At 50.9% G+C, this 16,238-nt stretch overlaps 1 protein-coding gene across 8 annotated transcripts in view; it reads left to right on the top strand.

Annotated features, from left to right (window-relative positions):
• VWA2 (von Willebrand factor A domain containing 2) overlaps window positions 1-16,238 on the top strand; it is a 51,352-nt gene that overhangs the window by 30,890 nt on the left and 4,224 nt on the right. For all 8 annotated transcript variants that reach the window (XM_027529246.1, XM_027529241.1, XM_027529240.1 and 5 more), the window contains 6 exons: window positions 3,200-3,333; window positions 3,946-4,078; window positions 7,394-7,449; window positions 10,023-10,130; window positions 11,092-11,664; window positions 15,407-15,958. In XM_027529246.1, coding sequence (XP_027385047.1) covers window positions 3,200-3,333; window positions 3,946-4,078; window positions 7,394-7,449; window positions 10,023-10,130; window positions 11,092-11,664; window positions 15,407-15,958 — 1,556 coding nt within the window. The remainder of the gene's footprint in view (window positions 1-3,199; window positions 3,334-3,945; window positions 4,079-7,393; window positions 7,450-10,022; window positions 10,131-11,091; window positions 11,665-15,406; window positions 15,959-16,238) is intronic.

The following is a 16,238-nucleotide window of genomic DNA, read 5'->3' as shown; positions in this document are numbered from 1 at the left end:
CTTCCTCATGCCAGACACTATTCTAGGTTCTCAGGATACAGAGACAATAATATTATACAAAGTCCTTGCCTTCATGGAACTCCTTCTAGGAAAGGAACTAGATAACACACAAGTGAGTGAATAAATAAGTAATTTCAGGTGGACATAAAATGCCGAGAAGAAAAATAAAGTAGGTAAGAGGTTACAGAATGATGGGAGTAGAGAAGATAGCTATTTTTGGAGGGGAGGTCGTGCCATGCAGCTATTGGGATTTTAGTTTCCCAACCAGGGATTGAACCAGCAGTGAGAGTGCTGAGTCCTAACACTGGACTGTAAGGGAATTCCCAAGAGGATAGCTATTTTAGATAAGGGGAGTCTGGTAAGGCTCCCTCAAGGAATTGATCTTTGAGCAGAAACTTGAGTGAGGAACAAGCCTTCCAAGTAACAAAAGAGAGCAGGCAAGGCAGGCAGATGGCAAGTGCAAAGGCCCTGAGGCAGCAGCTAGCTGAGTGTCTTACAGAAACAGCAAGACAGCCAGAGAGCAGCTGGAGACCAACCGGCAAGGGGCGAATTACAAGAAATAAGGTGGAAGAGGTGGGCAGGAATCTGGGCTGGAGACTTTGTGGGTTATTGTGGAGACTGAAGGTTGTAATGAGTAGTGTGGGAAGTCTGTGGAGGGTTTTGAGCAGGAGAATTGCATGAACTGGCTTACATTTTTAGGAGATCACAGGGACTGCCAAGAGGAGAATAGACTGATGGGACCGAGAGAGGCGATGATAGGGGCAGTGGGGAATCTAGGAGATGGTGGAGCAGCTCACGTGCAGTTTAATGGTGGTTTGTCATAGGGCAGCAGCTGTAAGCCGCCAAGGAATGGCTGGATCTAGGCTGTGCTTGGAAGGTGGAGCAGTGGAGTGACTGGTGTGTTAGACGTGGGTGTATGAGAGAAGAATAGAAGATTTTGGCTTGAGCCCCAGCATGAATGACATGAGAAAGACTGGGAAAGGAAATTGAATGCTGTTCTAGACAGGGCAGGTCTGATTCATATTGGCCATCTCAGTAGAGAGGCTGAGCAGGGAGTTGGATGGAAGAGTCTGGCACATAGGAGAAGGGACAGGCATCGAGACGGAGACTGAAGATAGTGTTTAAAGCCTAAATAAGATCACCCGAGTGTCGGGTGAGAGGACCTCCGAGGACCAGCAAGTGCAGGTCAGAAAGGAAGGTTGGAGACTGAGGTTGTGGGCACCATGGGGCTGTCCTGATTGTGCCGTGTCCTGGTGCAATGATGACAGCCACCAGCACCGTGTTGCTGTCGTTGTAAGTTGGTACTAACGCAAGCTGCCTTATGGCTGGCTCTTTCTGTGTTCCCAGATATAAGGAACATAAACCCCTTGAGAGAGGAGAAGGGTGTTGCTTTATGGCTCCCTGCCCACCCTCCTGCCCAACCGTGTCTTACGAATAATAGTTGTCCAAGGCCTGTCATTGAGGATGGAACTCCCCACAAGGTGGAAACACTGGCCCATTCTGGGGCTTTCTTCTCCAGCTGCTAGCTGGAGGAGCGCTTCTCAAACTATATGTGGTGAAGGTCCAGTTTTTTTCCCTAATGGATTATGCCCTGATGCTTAAAAAAAATTACAATTACCAGAAAAATGAAATAAAGACAAAGACAAAATAGAAGCTCAAATTCTTATTAATTGACCCAACAGACATAAAAATGGCTCTGTCAAGTTGCCATACAGTTAATTTATAAATGCTTGGTATCTATGCTTATGAGATTCTGAATCAGGGTGAGAAGTTTAGGGACCTGTACTGGGCCACAGACCATACTTTGAGCATTCCTGGTGTAGAGAAATTAAGAAGCCAGTTGCTCAGGAGACAGGGTATCACTCAGATTTGAGAACCCGAGTTTTGCAGACACAGGAAGCCTCCGAGGAAGCCTGCTGGGCTCGCAGGCCCACCTAACCCCTTCCCCCACTCCTAGTAGAAGGTTGGAGCACCGTTGACCAGTGGTTCTCCAGGCGTGTTCCTTGGACCAGCAGCATCAGCATTATTTAGAGCTTGTTAGAAATCCACGCACTTGGGCCGCACCTCATTGAATCCAAAACTCTGGGGCAAGGAGCCTCAGTCTCTGCTTTCTCTGGTCCTCGGTGATTCTGATACCACTAAAGTCTGAGAACCACTGTAGTGAGATTAAAGACTGATGCCGCTCAAACTCTTCCCTCCCCGCCTGCCTTTAGTGTATTTTAAACCCATTCTCTGAGGATTCTCAGCTCTGGCTGAGCATCTGGATTACCCAGGGAGCTTTTAAGGTCTCTTTGGGAGCTGGGAGAGCTAAGGGTGGAGCCTAGCAGAGCTGCCCAGTCAAAGCTACTGTAAATCTAGAACTAAGAAGCCCCTCCTTCATGCCAGGCGCTGTCCTAGGTACTGGATAAAATGGCTGGTTTCTGTGGTTTCAGAGGAGAATCAGAGTTTTACATGAAGTGATTTAGAGATCCATGAATGTTTTGCTGTATTGCCAAGCCTTGGTCTATTTTGATGAACTTTTTGATGGGTAAGATTCTAAATGGGTTACTGACTGCCTATTCTTCTTAAAGACAGAGTTTTTCCAACATCCTTTAACCCTTCTTCATGCCCTAGGGTCATCGTCCCACCCATCATTTCTATTCTGGGCACTGACAGTGCCCTCTGGTTGTTGAACTATGCCAGTTCCCATCTCTACATGGCCTTGCATTGCTGGCCTCTGAGTTCTTATGGCCATGGTTTATAATCATCAGGATTATTATTATTATTTTTTCTATTACTAGTTGTTCCTGTGTGTGCTTCTCTTGGCATCACCTAGAACCACAAACCACTTTCCTTCATTTCCTTTCTGGTTAAATTTTTCTCATCAGCTAAAAGTTATAAAACCGGATGACTAGATCTGTTAGGACTGAGTCTCAAATAAGAGCTGGCAGTTCAGTGGGAGGCTCTCCTCTGAGGAAACTGGTGGGTTGCTGGAGCATGCACACATTACTACCCACAGCTCAGCATCCTGTCTTTCTGTGGTTCACGTCTAGACCTTCCTTGCATCCTAGATGGATGAGGTTGCAGCTAGGGGGCTCCTGCCTTGGTGGCTGGTGGTGCTGTCCACACAGAGCCCAGGGTCTAGGAGATGGGTGGGCAGGAGGTGGGTGAGCGTGGGGCGACGAGCCATTGTGACTTCTCTGCTGCGGCCGGGACTCAGGTGGGAGGAGCTGCACTCGCTGGCCAGCGAGCCAAGGGAACAGCACGTGCTGATGGCCGAGGAGGTGGATGACGCCACCAACGGCCTCTTCAGCACCCTCAGCGGCTCCTCGATCTGCACCACCGCCTCTCCAGGTGAGTAAGGGCCTCCCAGCTGGGAAGGAGTGGCCTTGCCCATATGGAAGTGGGATGCAAGGGTGGGGAGGGTTCCCCAAGGCCAGAAGTCAGGACACAGGAGGCTCCCTAGGGAAGTAGGGGAAGAGGGACAGGACCTAGCATCTTCAGCCCTGGGACACTCAGCTTTGTCCAGCCTCCCTGTGTCAGGCCCTGTGGGGGTTTTGGCTGGGAATCCTGAGATTGTCTTTGAGGGATCGAGAGGCTCGGGGCTTGGGACCCCAATGTAAGGGGGTGGGCCCTGAGCCTGTCTACTGCTTGGGAGGAGGAAGGAGCCAGCTCCCCACGCTGTCAGCACAGGGAGGCTTCATCTGGGGGTGAGATCCCTGTATGCATAGTCAGCTTTGTCAGGGTCTCCGGGAGCTGGAGTGATATATGTAGTATGAAAGATACACGTGTGCACAGGATGGGAGAGCTGTGAGGGGCGGGGCCTGTGCAGAGGAGATGCTCGGAGACTGGCTGGCCCTCCGCTGTGTCCTCTGCTGAGAGGGAGTGAGGGCAAGGGTTAGTGGGACCACAGGGAATGAGGGTTAACTTTGTCTTCCCTGTCTTGGGCATGCATGGTGGATACAGACTGCAAGGTCCAGCCTCACCCCTGTGAGCGCAAGACTCTGGAGACGATCAGGGAGCTTGCTGGCCTCGCCCCGTGCTGGAGAGGATCTCGGGGCACTGATGCTGTGCTGGCTGCCCTCTGTCCCTTCTCCAGGTTTGTCCTTAAGGTCTGAGCTCAGACCCCGAGGGTTCGGCCTGGGCAGGGTTGGCCAGGGGCTCGTGGGCTGCAGAGAGAATGGCTCTCTGGGGCCTTGGCCGTGCAGCCCGTGACGGGGATCGGAGTAGACCAGAGAGGGAGACAGGGACAGAGTTTCAGGGACACAGGCAGGGCGCAGGTACTCAGTGTCAGAGTCTTGTAGACCCACCAGCCAGGCACCCAGGGTAGGTGAGTGGGGCAGGTCACAGCCATTCTGGACAGCTGGTGGCTCAGCCAAAAACTGGTCAGATAGGGCAGTAGTTTGGACGTGGGATAGTGGTCTGGTAACTTGGTTCCTCTGAGTACCAGTTTCCACCTTTATGGGGGCTGAGCAAAGCAAGAGGCTTAAATAAGATCCTTGGATGAACTCCAGTTGTAGATGTCGTGGGGGAGGCTGGATTCTTCAGGACAGGAGCTCAGGCATTCGAGAGCCCCTGCTGGCCACTGCCCTGCAGACTCCCCAGACCGTCCCTTGGCACTTTATCTGGATCACCTCCAGTATGGCCCCTGGTTAGCAATTCATGATCCGACCCATCTGTCCTTTCTAGAGAGCCAGGGTAGCGTTCGAACCAGCTGCGTCTTGCCCCTTGGCCTGGCCTCTGCGATGAGGTCAGAGCATGTACACAGCAATGAGATGGAACAGCCGAGAAGCTGCACGGGCCATGCTGGGCCAACGCCAAGTCCAAACACCACCCTGGCAGGGAAGGGCCGTGCCCCGCACGTGGATCAGAGGAAGTGGGGCATGGGGCTGTCAGAGGCCATTTCTAGGCTCTCTTCTGAACCTGAGCTTTCAAGTGAATGGAGGTAGTTCTTTGTTCTCTGGTGAACTGTTTAAGTGCCCCTCTGAGCTGGACGGTGTGTGACAAGGAGGTGGACACAGTCACTGCCCCCAGTGCTCTTGGTCCAGAGAGAGCCTCCCAAGTGCTGGAGAGGGGCCTGTTTGCTTCTTGCACATCATGGAGAAGGGGCTGCTTGCACAGCCTTTACATATAATTATAAAGTCTTTATATCATTGTGTTTCTTCATGGCTGCACTGGGTCTTTGCTGCTGTGCCTGAGCTTTCTCTAGCTGTAAGTGGGGGCGCCTCTCCAGCCGCCTTGTGTGGGCCTCCACTGCGGCGGCGGCTCTCGTTGCAGAGCGGGGGCTCTAGGGTGCATGAGCTTCAGTAGTTGTCGCTCGTGGGCTCAGTAGCTGTGGCGCCCGGGCTTAGTTGCCCTGCGGCATGTGGAATCTTCCCGGACCGGGGATCGAACCTGTGTCCCCTGCATTGGCAGGCAGATTCCCAACTGCTGCACCACCGGGGAAGTCCGTCAACAATCTTGAATGGTGTCAGAACCAGGTTGCAGTGGGGCTGAGGCATCCAGAGGTTGGGAGGCCCAGGAGAGGCTGGTGGGTAGAGTACACTTAATGGCTTTGTGCTCGGACTCTGGGGACACCACCATTAATGAGCTGGGACCCTCTGCTGTCTGTTCCCATGTTCAGGAAGGGAATGAGAATAGGACCTACCCCAGAGGACTTGTCTGGAGCATGTAGGAGTTATTACATCAAGGCTTCTAGAATAATGCATATAATAGGCTTTTCATCAAGCCCTTCATTCAAGAAATCTTCGCAGAGGCTCTCCTGAGCTCTCAGCACTGCCCCAAGTCCTGGGGAATCTGCATGAGCATCTCAGAAACAGATCTGCCCCCCTGAGCAAGAGGCAGCAGTGAACACAGTAAGTAGCTAGAGGAGCTCTTAGGTGACGCCAAGTGCCTGCTGGGGAGAGAATGTGGGGGTGGGGAGACAGAGCAGGGTGAATAGGTGGTTGGGGTGGGGAGCACTTTTAATTACAGTAGGCAGGGAAGGCAGAGAATGTGGCATCTGAGTCTAGAGCTGAGGGAGGTGGCAGGTGGTGGGGTGGGGCGGCAAGCTGAGGACAGGTCCAGGCAAAGGCCTAGACAGTGTCTGCTCAGTAGCATGGGCTCCCAGTGCTGGGCTGGGTAGGGAGGGCAGGGCCCGTGGAACTTTCTGGGCTTGGATGTGTGGTTTTATGAGGTTGTCACGGGGAGTACACACAGAAGGGAAGAAGAGTTCTCTTTAATGAGCTGGTGGCTTGGCAGAATTTTGACTTCAGCAACCCCTTGAGTTCAGAATTGACTTGGCTTTTATCCCAAGTGGATGTTTGGCCTCAGGTAAGCTCCTGCCCTAGCAATGAGCCCCATTAGCCGTCCCTCAGCTGGGCAGCACTGGGGTGGGATCCCACTGGGAGAAGCCTTCTTGGGAAAGTTTTAGAGAACTTTATTGCCAAGGCCCCGAGAGAATCTCCTTAGAGATGAGGCCATTGTGGAGCTACTGCCAAGCAAGGGGAGGGCTTCCTGCCTGAGGGACAAGGACCCCTTCTTGCCTTGGCTAGTGTGTGACCCTGCAGAGTCAGGAGAACTGGGGAGGGGTGACCCAGAGGGCAAGATGCGTGGGCTTTGGAGTCCGAGACAGAGTTCAGATCCCAACTCTGCTGTTTTGATAACCGTGTGACTTTGGGCCCCTTAATTCAGCCCTCTGAGCCCTCTTCTCCACCTGAAAGAGGCTATTGTCTCTTCAGATAGCTGAGGACTTGATGTAATGATGGGGACGGATGGAGCATGGAAGCCAGTACAGAAATGGTGGCCCTGTGTTGCCACAGAAGGTTGGCAACCAAACCGGCCTCAGGGATCATTGAGACCAGCCAGTGGTTTGCACACCCTCCTGAACTACAGTAGAGGCTTGCATGGACGCTTGTCCTGCAGACCAGAAAAAGCACATTTGGGTTGGGGGCAGGGCTGTGGCACTGGGGGAGCCATGAACAGTCCCGTTCCCTCTCCACCAAGGCTCCAAGGAACACAGTTGAAAACTACCCAATAGAGTTACTATACAGAAGAGGGGACTGAGGACCAGAGAAGGAAAGTAACTTGCCTGAGGTCACACAGCCAGAATCCAGTTGACTAATCCCAGTATTTCTTGCCCCCCACTCATTCTGCTGTCCCCAAGAAAGCTGTTCATGTAGCTCAGAGTATCGAACACAGACATCTCTTAACTTCTGGCAGGATAGCCAGCTTAAATTATTATTATTTTTTTAATTGCCTTTGAGTAGTTTGAAACATTTCCTACTCCATGTGCAGACAAAAGTTGGGGTGGAATCAGGGGGAAAAACAGGTTTATTGAGTCACTTCTGCATTGGCATCTTATGTCAGCTTAGTATTTTAAATAACCTTTCCTGTTAAACCTCTGATCTGTACTGTTTGATTTCTTGGGTCGTAGCTGGAAGAGAGTGTTCTTCACCCACCCCACCACCTGCTACAGGACCACCTGCCCAGGTACAGTCTGCCTCTTTGATTCTCCTGTTCTTTCTGCCCTGGGACGAGGCTGGCTCCCAAAGGGGCATTTGTACTCCTGGGGCAGTGAGTAGGGTTGGACCCAGCTCCAGGGCAGAGGCACGGGGATTTCAGGGGCAGAGCAACATGCTTGTGTGATACTCAATGTTTCCCTCATTCAGCAGTATCTTTTCACTGAGAATGAAGTGAAGCTTTGGAATTACTTCCTTAACTGGGACTCTGCATTGACATGAGGCTGAGCAGGGCATGCACTGACCCCTGGCTTTGCAAACAGAAAACTTCATATCTAGCACCAAACCCAGGGCAAGATACCTGAGCCTTACTTTCTTTCTCTGTAAAATGAGGGCAATGTTTGCCCCTCGTCTGGACTCCCTGTCTCCCTACTCTGGATGGTAGAGGGTACCACACATGGACCCCTAGGGAAGAGTCAGTAGATGATGTCCACCCAAGTGCTTCATCAGTTACAAAGTCCCCAGCAAACAGGAGGCCTTATCAACCCCATTAGGATCATTCGGCCTGGCTCCCCAGTGGGCCCTCCCTACTCATCACTCTGGGGTCTAGAGCATCTCACGGATGCAGGAGCATGAAAGTTGGTTGTCTTGGCATCAGTGCTTGTGTGGATTTGTTGCTCCTAATGAGGCCAGGTGCCTGGCCCCTGAAGAGCCAGAGGCTTGTGTGCAGACAGGAGGGTTCTTCCTACCTGGGGTTAGGAGATCTGCTGGGCATCTTATTTTAAAGTTCCAAGGTGGCTGGCCTCTGACAGCTGGCAGGAACTGAAAGCCTGGTTGTTTCCACTCAGAAATAAAAGGTCAAGGACTTGCGGTTTCGAAAGCAGAATAATTTGGGTTTGAGTCCCAGCTCTGCCGCTTTTCAAGTAGCTAACCTTCAGCATGTGACTTCTATTTGTTGAGTTTCAGCTTCCTGTCTGTGACATGAGGCTTCACAGTACTTGCTTCATTTGGTTGTATCAGTGAAATGAGATAATGCATGTGTAACCCTCAGCTCAGTTCAGTTCAGTTCAGTCACTTAGTCATGTCTGACTTGGCAACACCATGGACTGTGGCATGCCAGGCTCCCCTGTCCATCACCAACTCCCGGAGCCTACTCAAACTCAAGTCCATTGCGTCAGTGACGCCATCCAACATCTCATCCTCTGTTGTCCCCTTCTCCTCCCACCTTCAATCTTTCCAGCATCAGGGTCTTTTCCAAGGAGTCAGTTCTTCGCATCAGGTGGCCAAAGTCTTGGAGTTTCAGCTTCAACATCAGTCCTTCCAATGACTATTCAGGACTGATTTCCTTTAGGATGGACTGGTTGGATCTCCTTGCAGTCCTAGGGACTCGCAAGAGTCTTCTCCAACACCACAGTTCAAAAGTATCAATTCTTCAGCGCTCAGCTTTCCTTATGGTCCAACTCTCACATCCATACATGACTACTGGAAAAACCATAGCTTGGACTAGATGGACCTTTGTTAGTAATATCTCTGCTTTTTAATATGCTGTCTAGGTTGGTCATAACTTTTCTTCCAAGGAGCAAGCGTCTTTTAATTTCACAGTACCTGACCCATAATAGTCGTTCATTTAAAGGCCACTGTTGGCACTGTTAATGAACCCCCAGTCGTTTCCATGAGACTCCAGCTGATAGGACTGCAGGCCTGGGTGCCCAAGATCAGATCAGATCAGATCAGTCGCTCAGTCGTGTCCTACTCTTTGCGACCCCATGAATCGCAGCACGCCAGGCCTCCCTGTCCATCACCAACAGTTACTCTCAATTCCTACCTTTCAAAAGTATACACTTTAATTATAATCATGTGACCACTAAGTAATATATTAACATTTTTAAGGTATTGGGGGTGTCGAATCCTACATATGAATATTCACTGGAAGGACTGAATGAATAAATCTTCATAGTTTTACAGTTTTAAAAATTCATAGTTTTAAAAAATCTTCAACTTCACCACCCCATCTTCACCATCCTTCACCATCTTCAGCTGGAGCTCCAATACTTTGGCCACGTGATACTAAGAGTGGACTCATTGGAAAAGACCCTGATGCTGGAAAAGATTGAAGGCAGGAGGAGAAGGAGGTGACAGAGGATGAGATGGTTGGATGGCATTACTGACTCAACAGACATGAGTTTGAACAAACTCTGGGAGATAGTGAAGGACAGGGAAACCTGGCATGCTGCAGTTCATGGGCTCACAACAGTCAGACAAGACTTAGTAACTGAACAACAACAATATATGAATGGGTGTGTGTGGGGACATAACTCAGTCTATAACATGTGCTCCCAGTATCAGAGCCAGATCGCATTGGCAGATCCGCAGTGAGCCTGTGCTTCACACAGAGCATTAACTGAGCCCACCACTGAGTATCTGTTACTTCCCACACCCTAACCCCTCATTGGCTGTCCTTCTCATCTTTGCTACAGGTGTTAAGACCAATTTCCTAGTGCATCCCAGGAAAGGAAGGGGCTGGGCCCTGGTGGGGCAGGGTGGCCAAAGCCCTTCCATCTCTGGGCAGATGTGCCAGGCTGTTAACAGGCATCTCTCTGGTAGGCCCCTGTGACTCACAGCCCTGCCAGAATGGAGGCACGTGTGTTCCAGAAGGACCGGACAGGTACCACTGCCTCTGCCCACCAGCCTTTGGAGGGGAAGCCAACTGCGGTACGTGTGCCCGGGACTTCCCAGACTTCAGTTATTGGAAGGCAGTGGAGTCCGGGCTCCTGCTCTTTGTCTGCAACCCTGTTAGCCACTAGGTAGGAACTGGCCCAGGAGTTAGTGCATTTGAAGTACACCACTGAGCTTATGTCTCAGATGATAACCCTGAGGGCTCCAGGGTATAACTTGGGTGGGGGAGTTGGGTAGGACACGGCCCCTAGCTTCTTAGCTTTAGAATGGCCACCGCTTGATCTGTGGGCATCAGGGAGCCCAGCTGTAGGCTGGAGCCAGCCCATCAGGTTCATGCTTCTGGGCAGTGTCCCATCTCCCCTCTTGCAGAAGAGGAATGAGAAGCCTCGACCTGTCTTGATTTTAAAACTGTGAAGATTATAATTGACTTTACTGCCCTGTGGTTATGGGAGTTTGCAATAACATTCTGTACGTAAAGTGCTCAACACAGTGCTTGACACAGAGGATGGGACTTGTTAAATAATAACTTTTTAAAAACTGTCATGCTAGGTCAATTGGAGACTTATTTGGGAAAAAGTATGTCTTGATTCCCCTACCTCACAAGTTACACAAAAATCAATTCCAGATGGATCGTTGATTTAACTGTAGAGAGCAAAGCTGTGAAGCTTCTGGAAGAAAACATAAGGAGCCTACTGTCATGATTTGGGGGTAGACAAAGATTTCTCCAACAGGACACAGGAAGCACTAACCATAGTGGGGGAAGAGTATAGATTCTATTTTTCTCTTGAAAAAGAGGTGAGAGCAAGACCCTGGGTGGGAACCGGGCAGCCCTGTCTAATTCGGTGATGGGCTCTGGTCACTAACCTTTGGGGCCTCAGTGTCATGACCCCATCCCTCTCCTAGGAGGTGGGTGGCTCAGCCCCACGTGGGGTTGGGCATCCCAGGTGGGACGGTGGTCTGCATGCTCCCCAGGGTGACGGCAGCTGTGTCCCGGCAGCTCTGAATCTGAGCCTGGAGTGCAGAGTGGACGTCCTGTTCCTGCTGGCCAGCTCAGCAGATGCCACCCTGGAGGGCTTCCAGCGGGCCAAGGCCTTCGTGAAGCGGTTTGTGCGGGCAGCGCTGACCCGAGACTCCCAAGCGCGCGTGGGTGTGGCCCTCTACGGCGCGAAGCTGACCGTGGCCGTGCCAGTGGGCGAGTATCAGGATGTGCCAGACCTGATTTGGAGCCTCGACGGCCTGCCCTTCGACGGTGGCGCCACTCTGACGGGCCGGGCCCTACGGCAGGTGGCAGAGCGCGGCTTCGGGAGTGCCCCCAGGACAGGCCTGGACCAGCCTCGACGGGCGGTGGTCCTGATGACCGAGGCGCGCTCCCAGGATGAGGTGGCCGGCCCGGCGGGCTTCGTGAGGGCCCGGCAGCTGCTCCTGCTGGGTGTGGGCAGCGAGGACGTGCGGGCGGAACTGGAGATGATCACTGGCGGCCCGGAGCACGTGCTGACCTACACCAGCCCACAGGACCTATTCAACCAAATCCCAAAACTTCAGGGCAAGCTGTGCAGCCAGCCACGCCCAGGTAGGGACCATCCCCACACCCGTGCCAGAGGCGGGCCAGCCGGCCAGGGGTAGAACCTTCCACGTTTTGGTAGGGATTTAACCAGGGCCTCTGGTGCAGGCTGGAGCCACAGCCCCACTTTATTTTTTTCATAAACTAGCCTTGTGATGAGTAACTTCTCAGTTTTGTTGTTGTTTAGTCGCTAAGTCATGTCTGACTCTTTGCAACCCCGTGGATCCTCTGTCCTCCACTGTCTCCCAGAGTTTGCTCAAATTCATGTCCCCTGAGTTGTGATGCTGTCTAATCTTCTCATTTTTCTGGTCACCACAATCTGGCAAATAGTAGCACCTCCTGAGGGGCTTTTATGAGGATTACTTAGGGCGAGCAAGATGCACACTAGTGCAGAGTAAGCTCAGAGTGTGCACTCAGAATTGCAGGCATTGCTGTTTATTAATTGTTATAGTTAATAAGGAGCTCTGAATCTACTAAGTGTAACTCTAGAACAGCAGCTTCCCAGTTTCTTTTTGGCAAGAAAGAAATGCATTCCCAGTACACACATGTGCCTGTACAAGCATAAACGTCTAGAACAAGCCAAGCCTTTCCTGAAATGCTACTTGTCATTTCTACCTGAGATGCGTTCTGACATCATTCTGTTCTATGACCCATGTTGATTTCCATGACCTGCCACTAGAGGGTGCCCTGGAGAACAGAACCTGGGAGTAGATATCCCCATCAGGGGTGGGGGCCTGGCCCATGGTCAGCGACAGGAGTAGGTGAAACACACCCTCCGTAGGGCTCCGGACTTCTCTAAAGAAGCTGCGTGTGGATTTCAGCTCCTCAGCCCCAGGTGTCACTCTCACCAGTGGTGAGACATTCCCTCCTGCTGTGGGAAGGACAGGGCTCTGCCTGCCCACCTCCACTGTGCCCCTCCAGTCTTATCTTCCCTTGGCAGCCAGAGGATTTTTAAAAAAATAGTTTTAGATTCACAGAAAAACTGTGACAATGGTAGAGTTCACTTGTGTTCCATCCCCAGTGTCCCTCTTGTAAGATGTTAACCAGGTACAGTTATCACAATTAATGAACCAACATTGATGTTGTTCAGTCGCTCAGTTGTGTCTGACCCTTTGCAACCTCATGGACTCTAGCACGCCAGGCTTCCCTGTCCTTCACCATCTCCTGGACTTTGCTCAGTCTCATGTCCACTGAGTCAGTGACGCCATCCAACCATCTCATCCTCTGGCGCCCCCTTCTCCTCCTGCCTTCAATCTTTCCCAGCATCCATGTCTTTTCTAATAAGTTGGCTCTTGCCATCAGGTGGCCAAAGTATTGGAACTTCAACTTCATCAGTCCTTCCAATGACTATTCAGGACTGATTTTCTTTAGGATTGATTGGTTTGATCACCTTGCTGTCCAAGGGACTCTCAAGAGTCTTCTCCAGCACTGCGATTCAAAAGCATCAAGTCTTTGGTGCTTAGCCTTTTTTATGGTCCAACTCAGACATTTGTACATGACTACTGGAAAAACTGTAGCTTTGACTATCTGGACCTTTGTCAGCAAAGTGATATCTCTGCTTTTTAATATGATGTCTGGGTATGTCATAGCTTTCCTTCCAAGGAGCATCTTTTAATTTCATGGCTGCATTCACTTGTCTGCTGGAGCCCAAGAAAATAAAATCTGTCACTGTTTCCACTTTTCCCCTTCTATCTGCCATGAAGTGATGGGGCTGAGTGCCATGATCTTAGGTTTTTTGAGTTTTAAGGCAGCTTTTTCACTCTCCTCTTTCACCCTCATCAAGAGGCTCTTTAGTTGCTCTTTGCTTTCTGCCATTAGGGTGGTATCAGAATATATGAGGTTGTTGCTGTTTCTCCCAGTAATTTCAGTTTGTAATTCATCCAGCCTGGCATTTCTCTTGATGTACTCTAGTAGCCTATAGGTTAAATAAGCAGGGTGACAATATATAGCTTTGATGTACTCCTTTCCCAATTTGGAACCAGTCAGTTGTTCCATGTCTGGTTCTAACTGTTGCTTCTTGACCTGCATACAGGTTTCTTAGCAGGCAGGTAGAGTGGTCTGGTATTCCCATCTCTTTAAGAATTTCCCACAGTTTGTTGTGATCCACATAGTCAAAGGCTTTAGTGTAGTCAATGAAACAGATGTTTTTCTGGAATTTCCTAGCTTTCTCTATGATCCAGTGAATGTTGGCAATTTGATCTCTGGTTCCTCTGCCTTTTCTAAACCCATCTTGTACATCTGAAAGTTCTCGGTTCAGGTACTGCTGAAGACCAGCCTGAAGGATTTTGAGTATTACCTTGCTAGCATGCAAAATGAGTGCAGTTGTACAGTTGTTTGAACATTCTTTGCATTGCCTTTCTTTGGGATTGGAATGAAAACTGACCTTTTCCAGTACTGTGGCCACTGAGTTTTCCAAATTTGCTGCTATACTGAGTGCAGCACTTTAACAGCATCATCTTTTAGGATTTGAAATAGCTCAGCTGGAATTCCATCACTTCCACTAGCTTTATTGGTAGTAATGCTTCCTAAGGCCCATTTTACTTCACACACCAAGATGTCTGGCTCTAGGTGAGTACCCACACCATCGTGGTTATCCAGGTCATTAAGACCTTTTTTGTATAGTTTTTCTGTGTATTCTTGCCACCTCTTAATCTCTTTGCTTCTGTTAGCTCCTTGCCATTTCTGTCCTTTATTGTGCCCATTTTTGCATGAAATGTTCCCTTGGTATCTCCAATATTCTTGGAAAGGTCTCTAGTCTTTCCCAGTCTATTGTTTATTTCTTTGCATTGTTCACTTAAGAAGGCCTTCTTATCTCCCTTTGCTATTCTCTACAACTCTGGATTCAGTTGGGTATATCTTTCCTTTTCTCCTTCACTTTTTGCTTCTTTTCTCAGCTGTTTGTAAAGCCTCCTCAGACAACTATTTTGCCTTCTTGCATTTCTTTTTCTTGGGGATGGTTTTGGTCACTGCCTCCTGTACAACGATACAAACCTCTGTGCATAGTTGGTCATTATTTATTACAGTCTGCACTTTATTCCAACTGCCTTAGTTGTTACCTCATGTCTTTTTTCTGTTCCAAGGATCCCATCCAGGATACATTTTACATTTAGTCTTCCTGTCTTCTTAGACTCCTCTTGGCTCTGATGGTTTCTCAGACTCTTCTTATGCTAGAGTTGTTTTAAAAAACCAGTAAATCAGATCCTCTTACTGCATACTTTACTCCTGGTGGGCTACAGTCCATGGGGTCACAAGAATCGGACACAACTTAGCGACTAAACCACCCCTGCCATACGGTTCATGGCACCTGGGGTATAGATTGAGCCTCAGAGCCCCATGGCTTACAGACAGTAGTCGTTTATTCCTCTCCCATCACAGTTCAGAGGTAAGCAGCCTGGGCCGGCAGGATGGTTCAGCTGTCTGCTAACTCCAGGGCTGCTGTTTCTCAGACAGCAGGAAGAGGGCAGAGGGGAAGTGGAAGGCAAGCAGCTTGCTTTCGGGGACAGAACTTAGAAATTGCAGTTACTTTCCATTACATCCCATCGGATAGAACTATCACATGGCCGCACCCAGCTGCCAGCAGGGAGGGTAGGAGTATGGTCCAGCTGAGCCTTCGTGTGTCCTGCTTTTCTTCCAGGAGAGGGTGGAGGCCGGATGCTGCAGTGGAGACCGGCTGACCTGGGCTCTGATCACCCCAGAGCAGCACCCTCCACTGCCCGGCTACCCCCTAAGGGCCGCTTTGCTTATTCTACAGGCTGCCAGGCCCAGTCGCTGGACCTGGTCTTCATGCTGGACGCCTCGGTCTCAGTGGGGCCCGAGAACTTCGCCCAGATGCAGAGCTTCGTGAGAAGCTGTGTCCTCCGGTTTGACGTGAACCCCGATGTGACGCAGATCGGTCTGGTGGTGTACGGCAGCCGCGTCCAGACAGCCTTCAGGCTGGACACCCACCTCAGCCGTGCTGCAGTGCTGCGGGCCCTGAGCCAGGCCCCCTACCTGGGAGGGGTGGGCTCAGCAGGCACGGCCTTGCTGCACATCTATGACAAGGTGATGACGGTCCAGGGCGGTGCCCGGCCTGGCGTCCCCAAGGCGGTGGTGGTGGTCACGGGTGGGAGCGGGGTGGAGGACGCGGCTGTCCCGGCCCAGAAGCTGAGGGACAACGGCGTCTCGGTCTTGGTGGTGGGTGTGGGGCCCGTCCTGAGGGAGGCACTGTGGAGGCTTGCGGGTCCCCGTGACGCCCTGATCCACGCAGCAGCCTATGCAGACCTGAGTCACCACCAGGATGCACTCATCGAGTGGATATGCAGAGGTGAGTGGGGGAATCTGCAACTTTGGGGTTGCCTCCAAAGGGCGGACCTCAGCCAGAGCCTTCATGGACATCCCTATGGGGACAGCAGCTCCTCCCAACTACCGGGGACTTTCCATGTGCTGGGCTCTGTGCTAAATCCCATAGTCACATGGAACCCTGCAGGAGGCACACACAACTGTCCCCATTTAAGATGCAGAGAATTTTAGACAAGCATCTCTCCCCAGACTTAATGTATGCACCCCACCTAAAAAGAAGAGATTTGTTAGGATATCCACCAAGA

The sequence above is a fragment of the Bos indicus x Bos taurus genome, chromosome 26, assembly GCF_003369695.1.
Source record: "Bos indicus x Bos taurus breed Angus x Brahman F1 hybrid chromosome 26, Bos_hybrid_MaternalHap_v2.0, whole genome shotgun sequence".
Lineage (NCBI taxonomy): Eukaryota > Metazoa > Chordata > Mammalia > Artiodactyla > Bovidae > Bos > Bos indicus x Bos taurus.
Note: the sequence above shows the minus strand (reverse complement) of the source record. Positions and strands in the feature narration are given on the sequence as shown.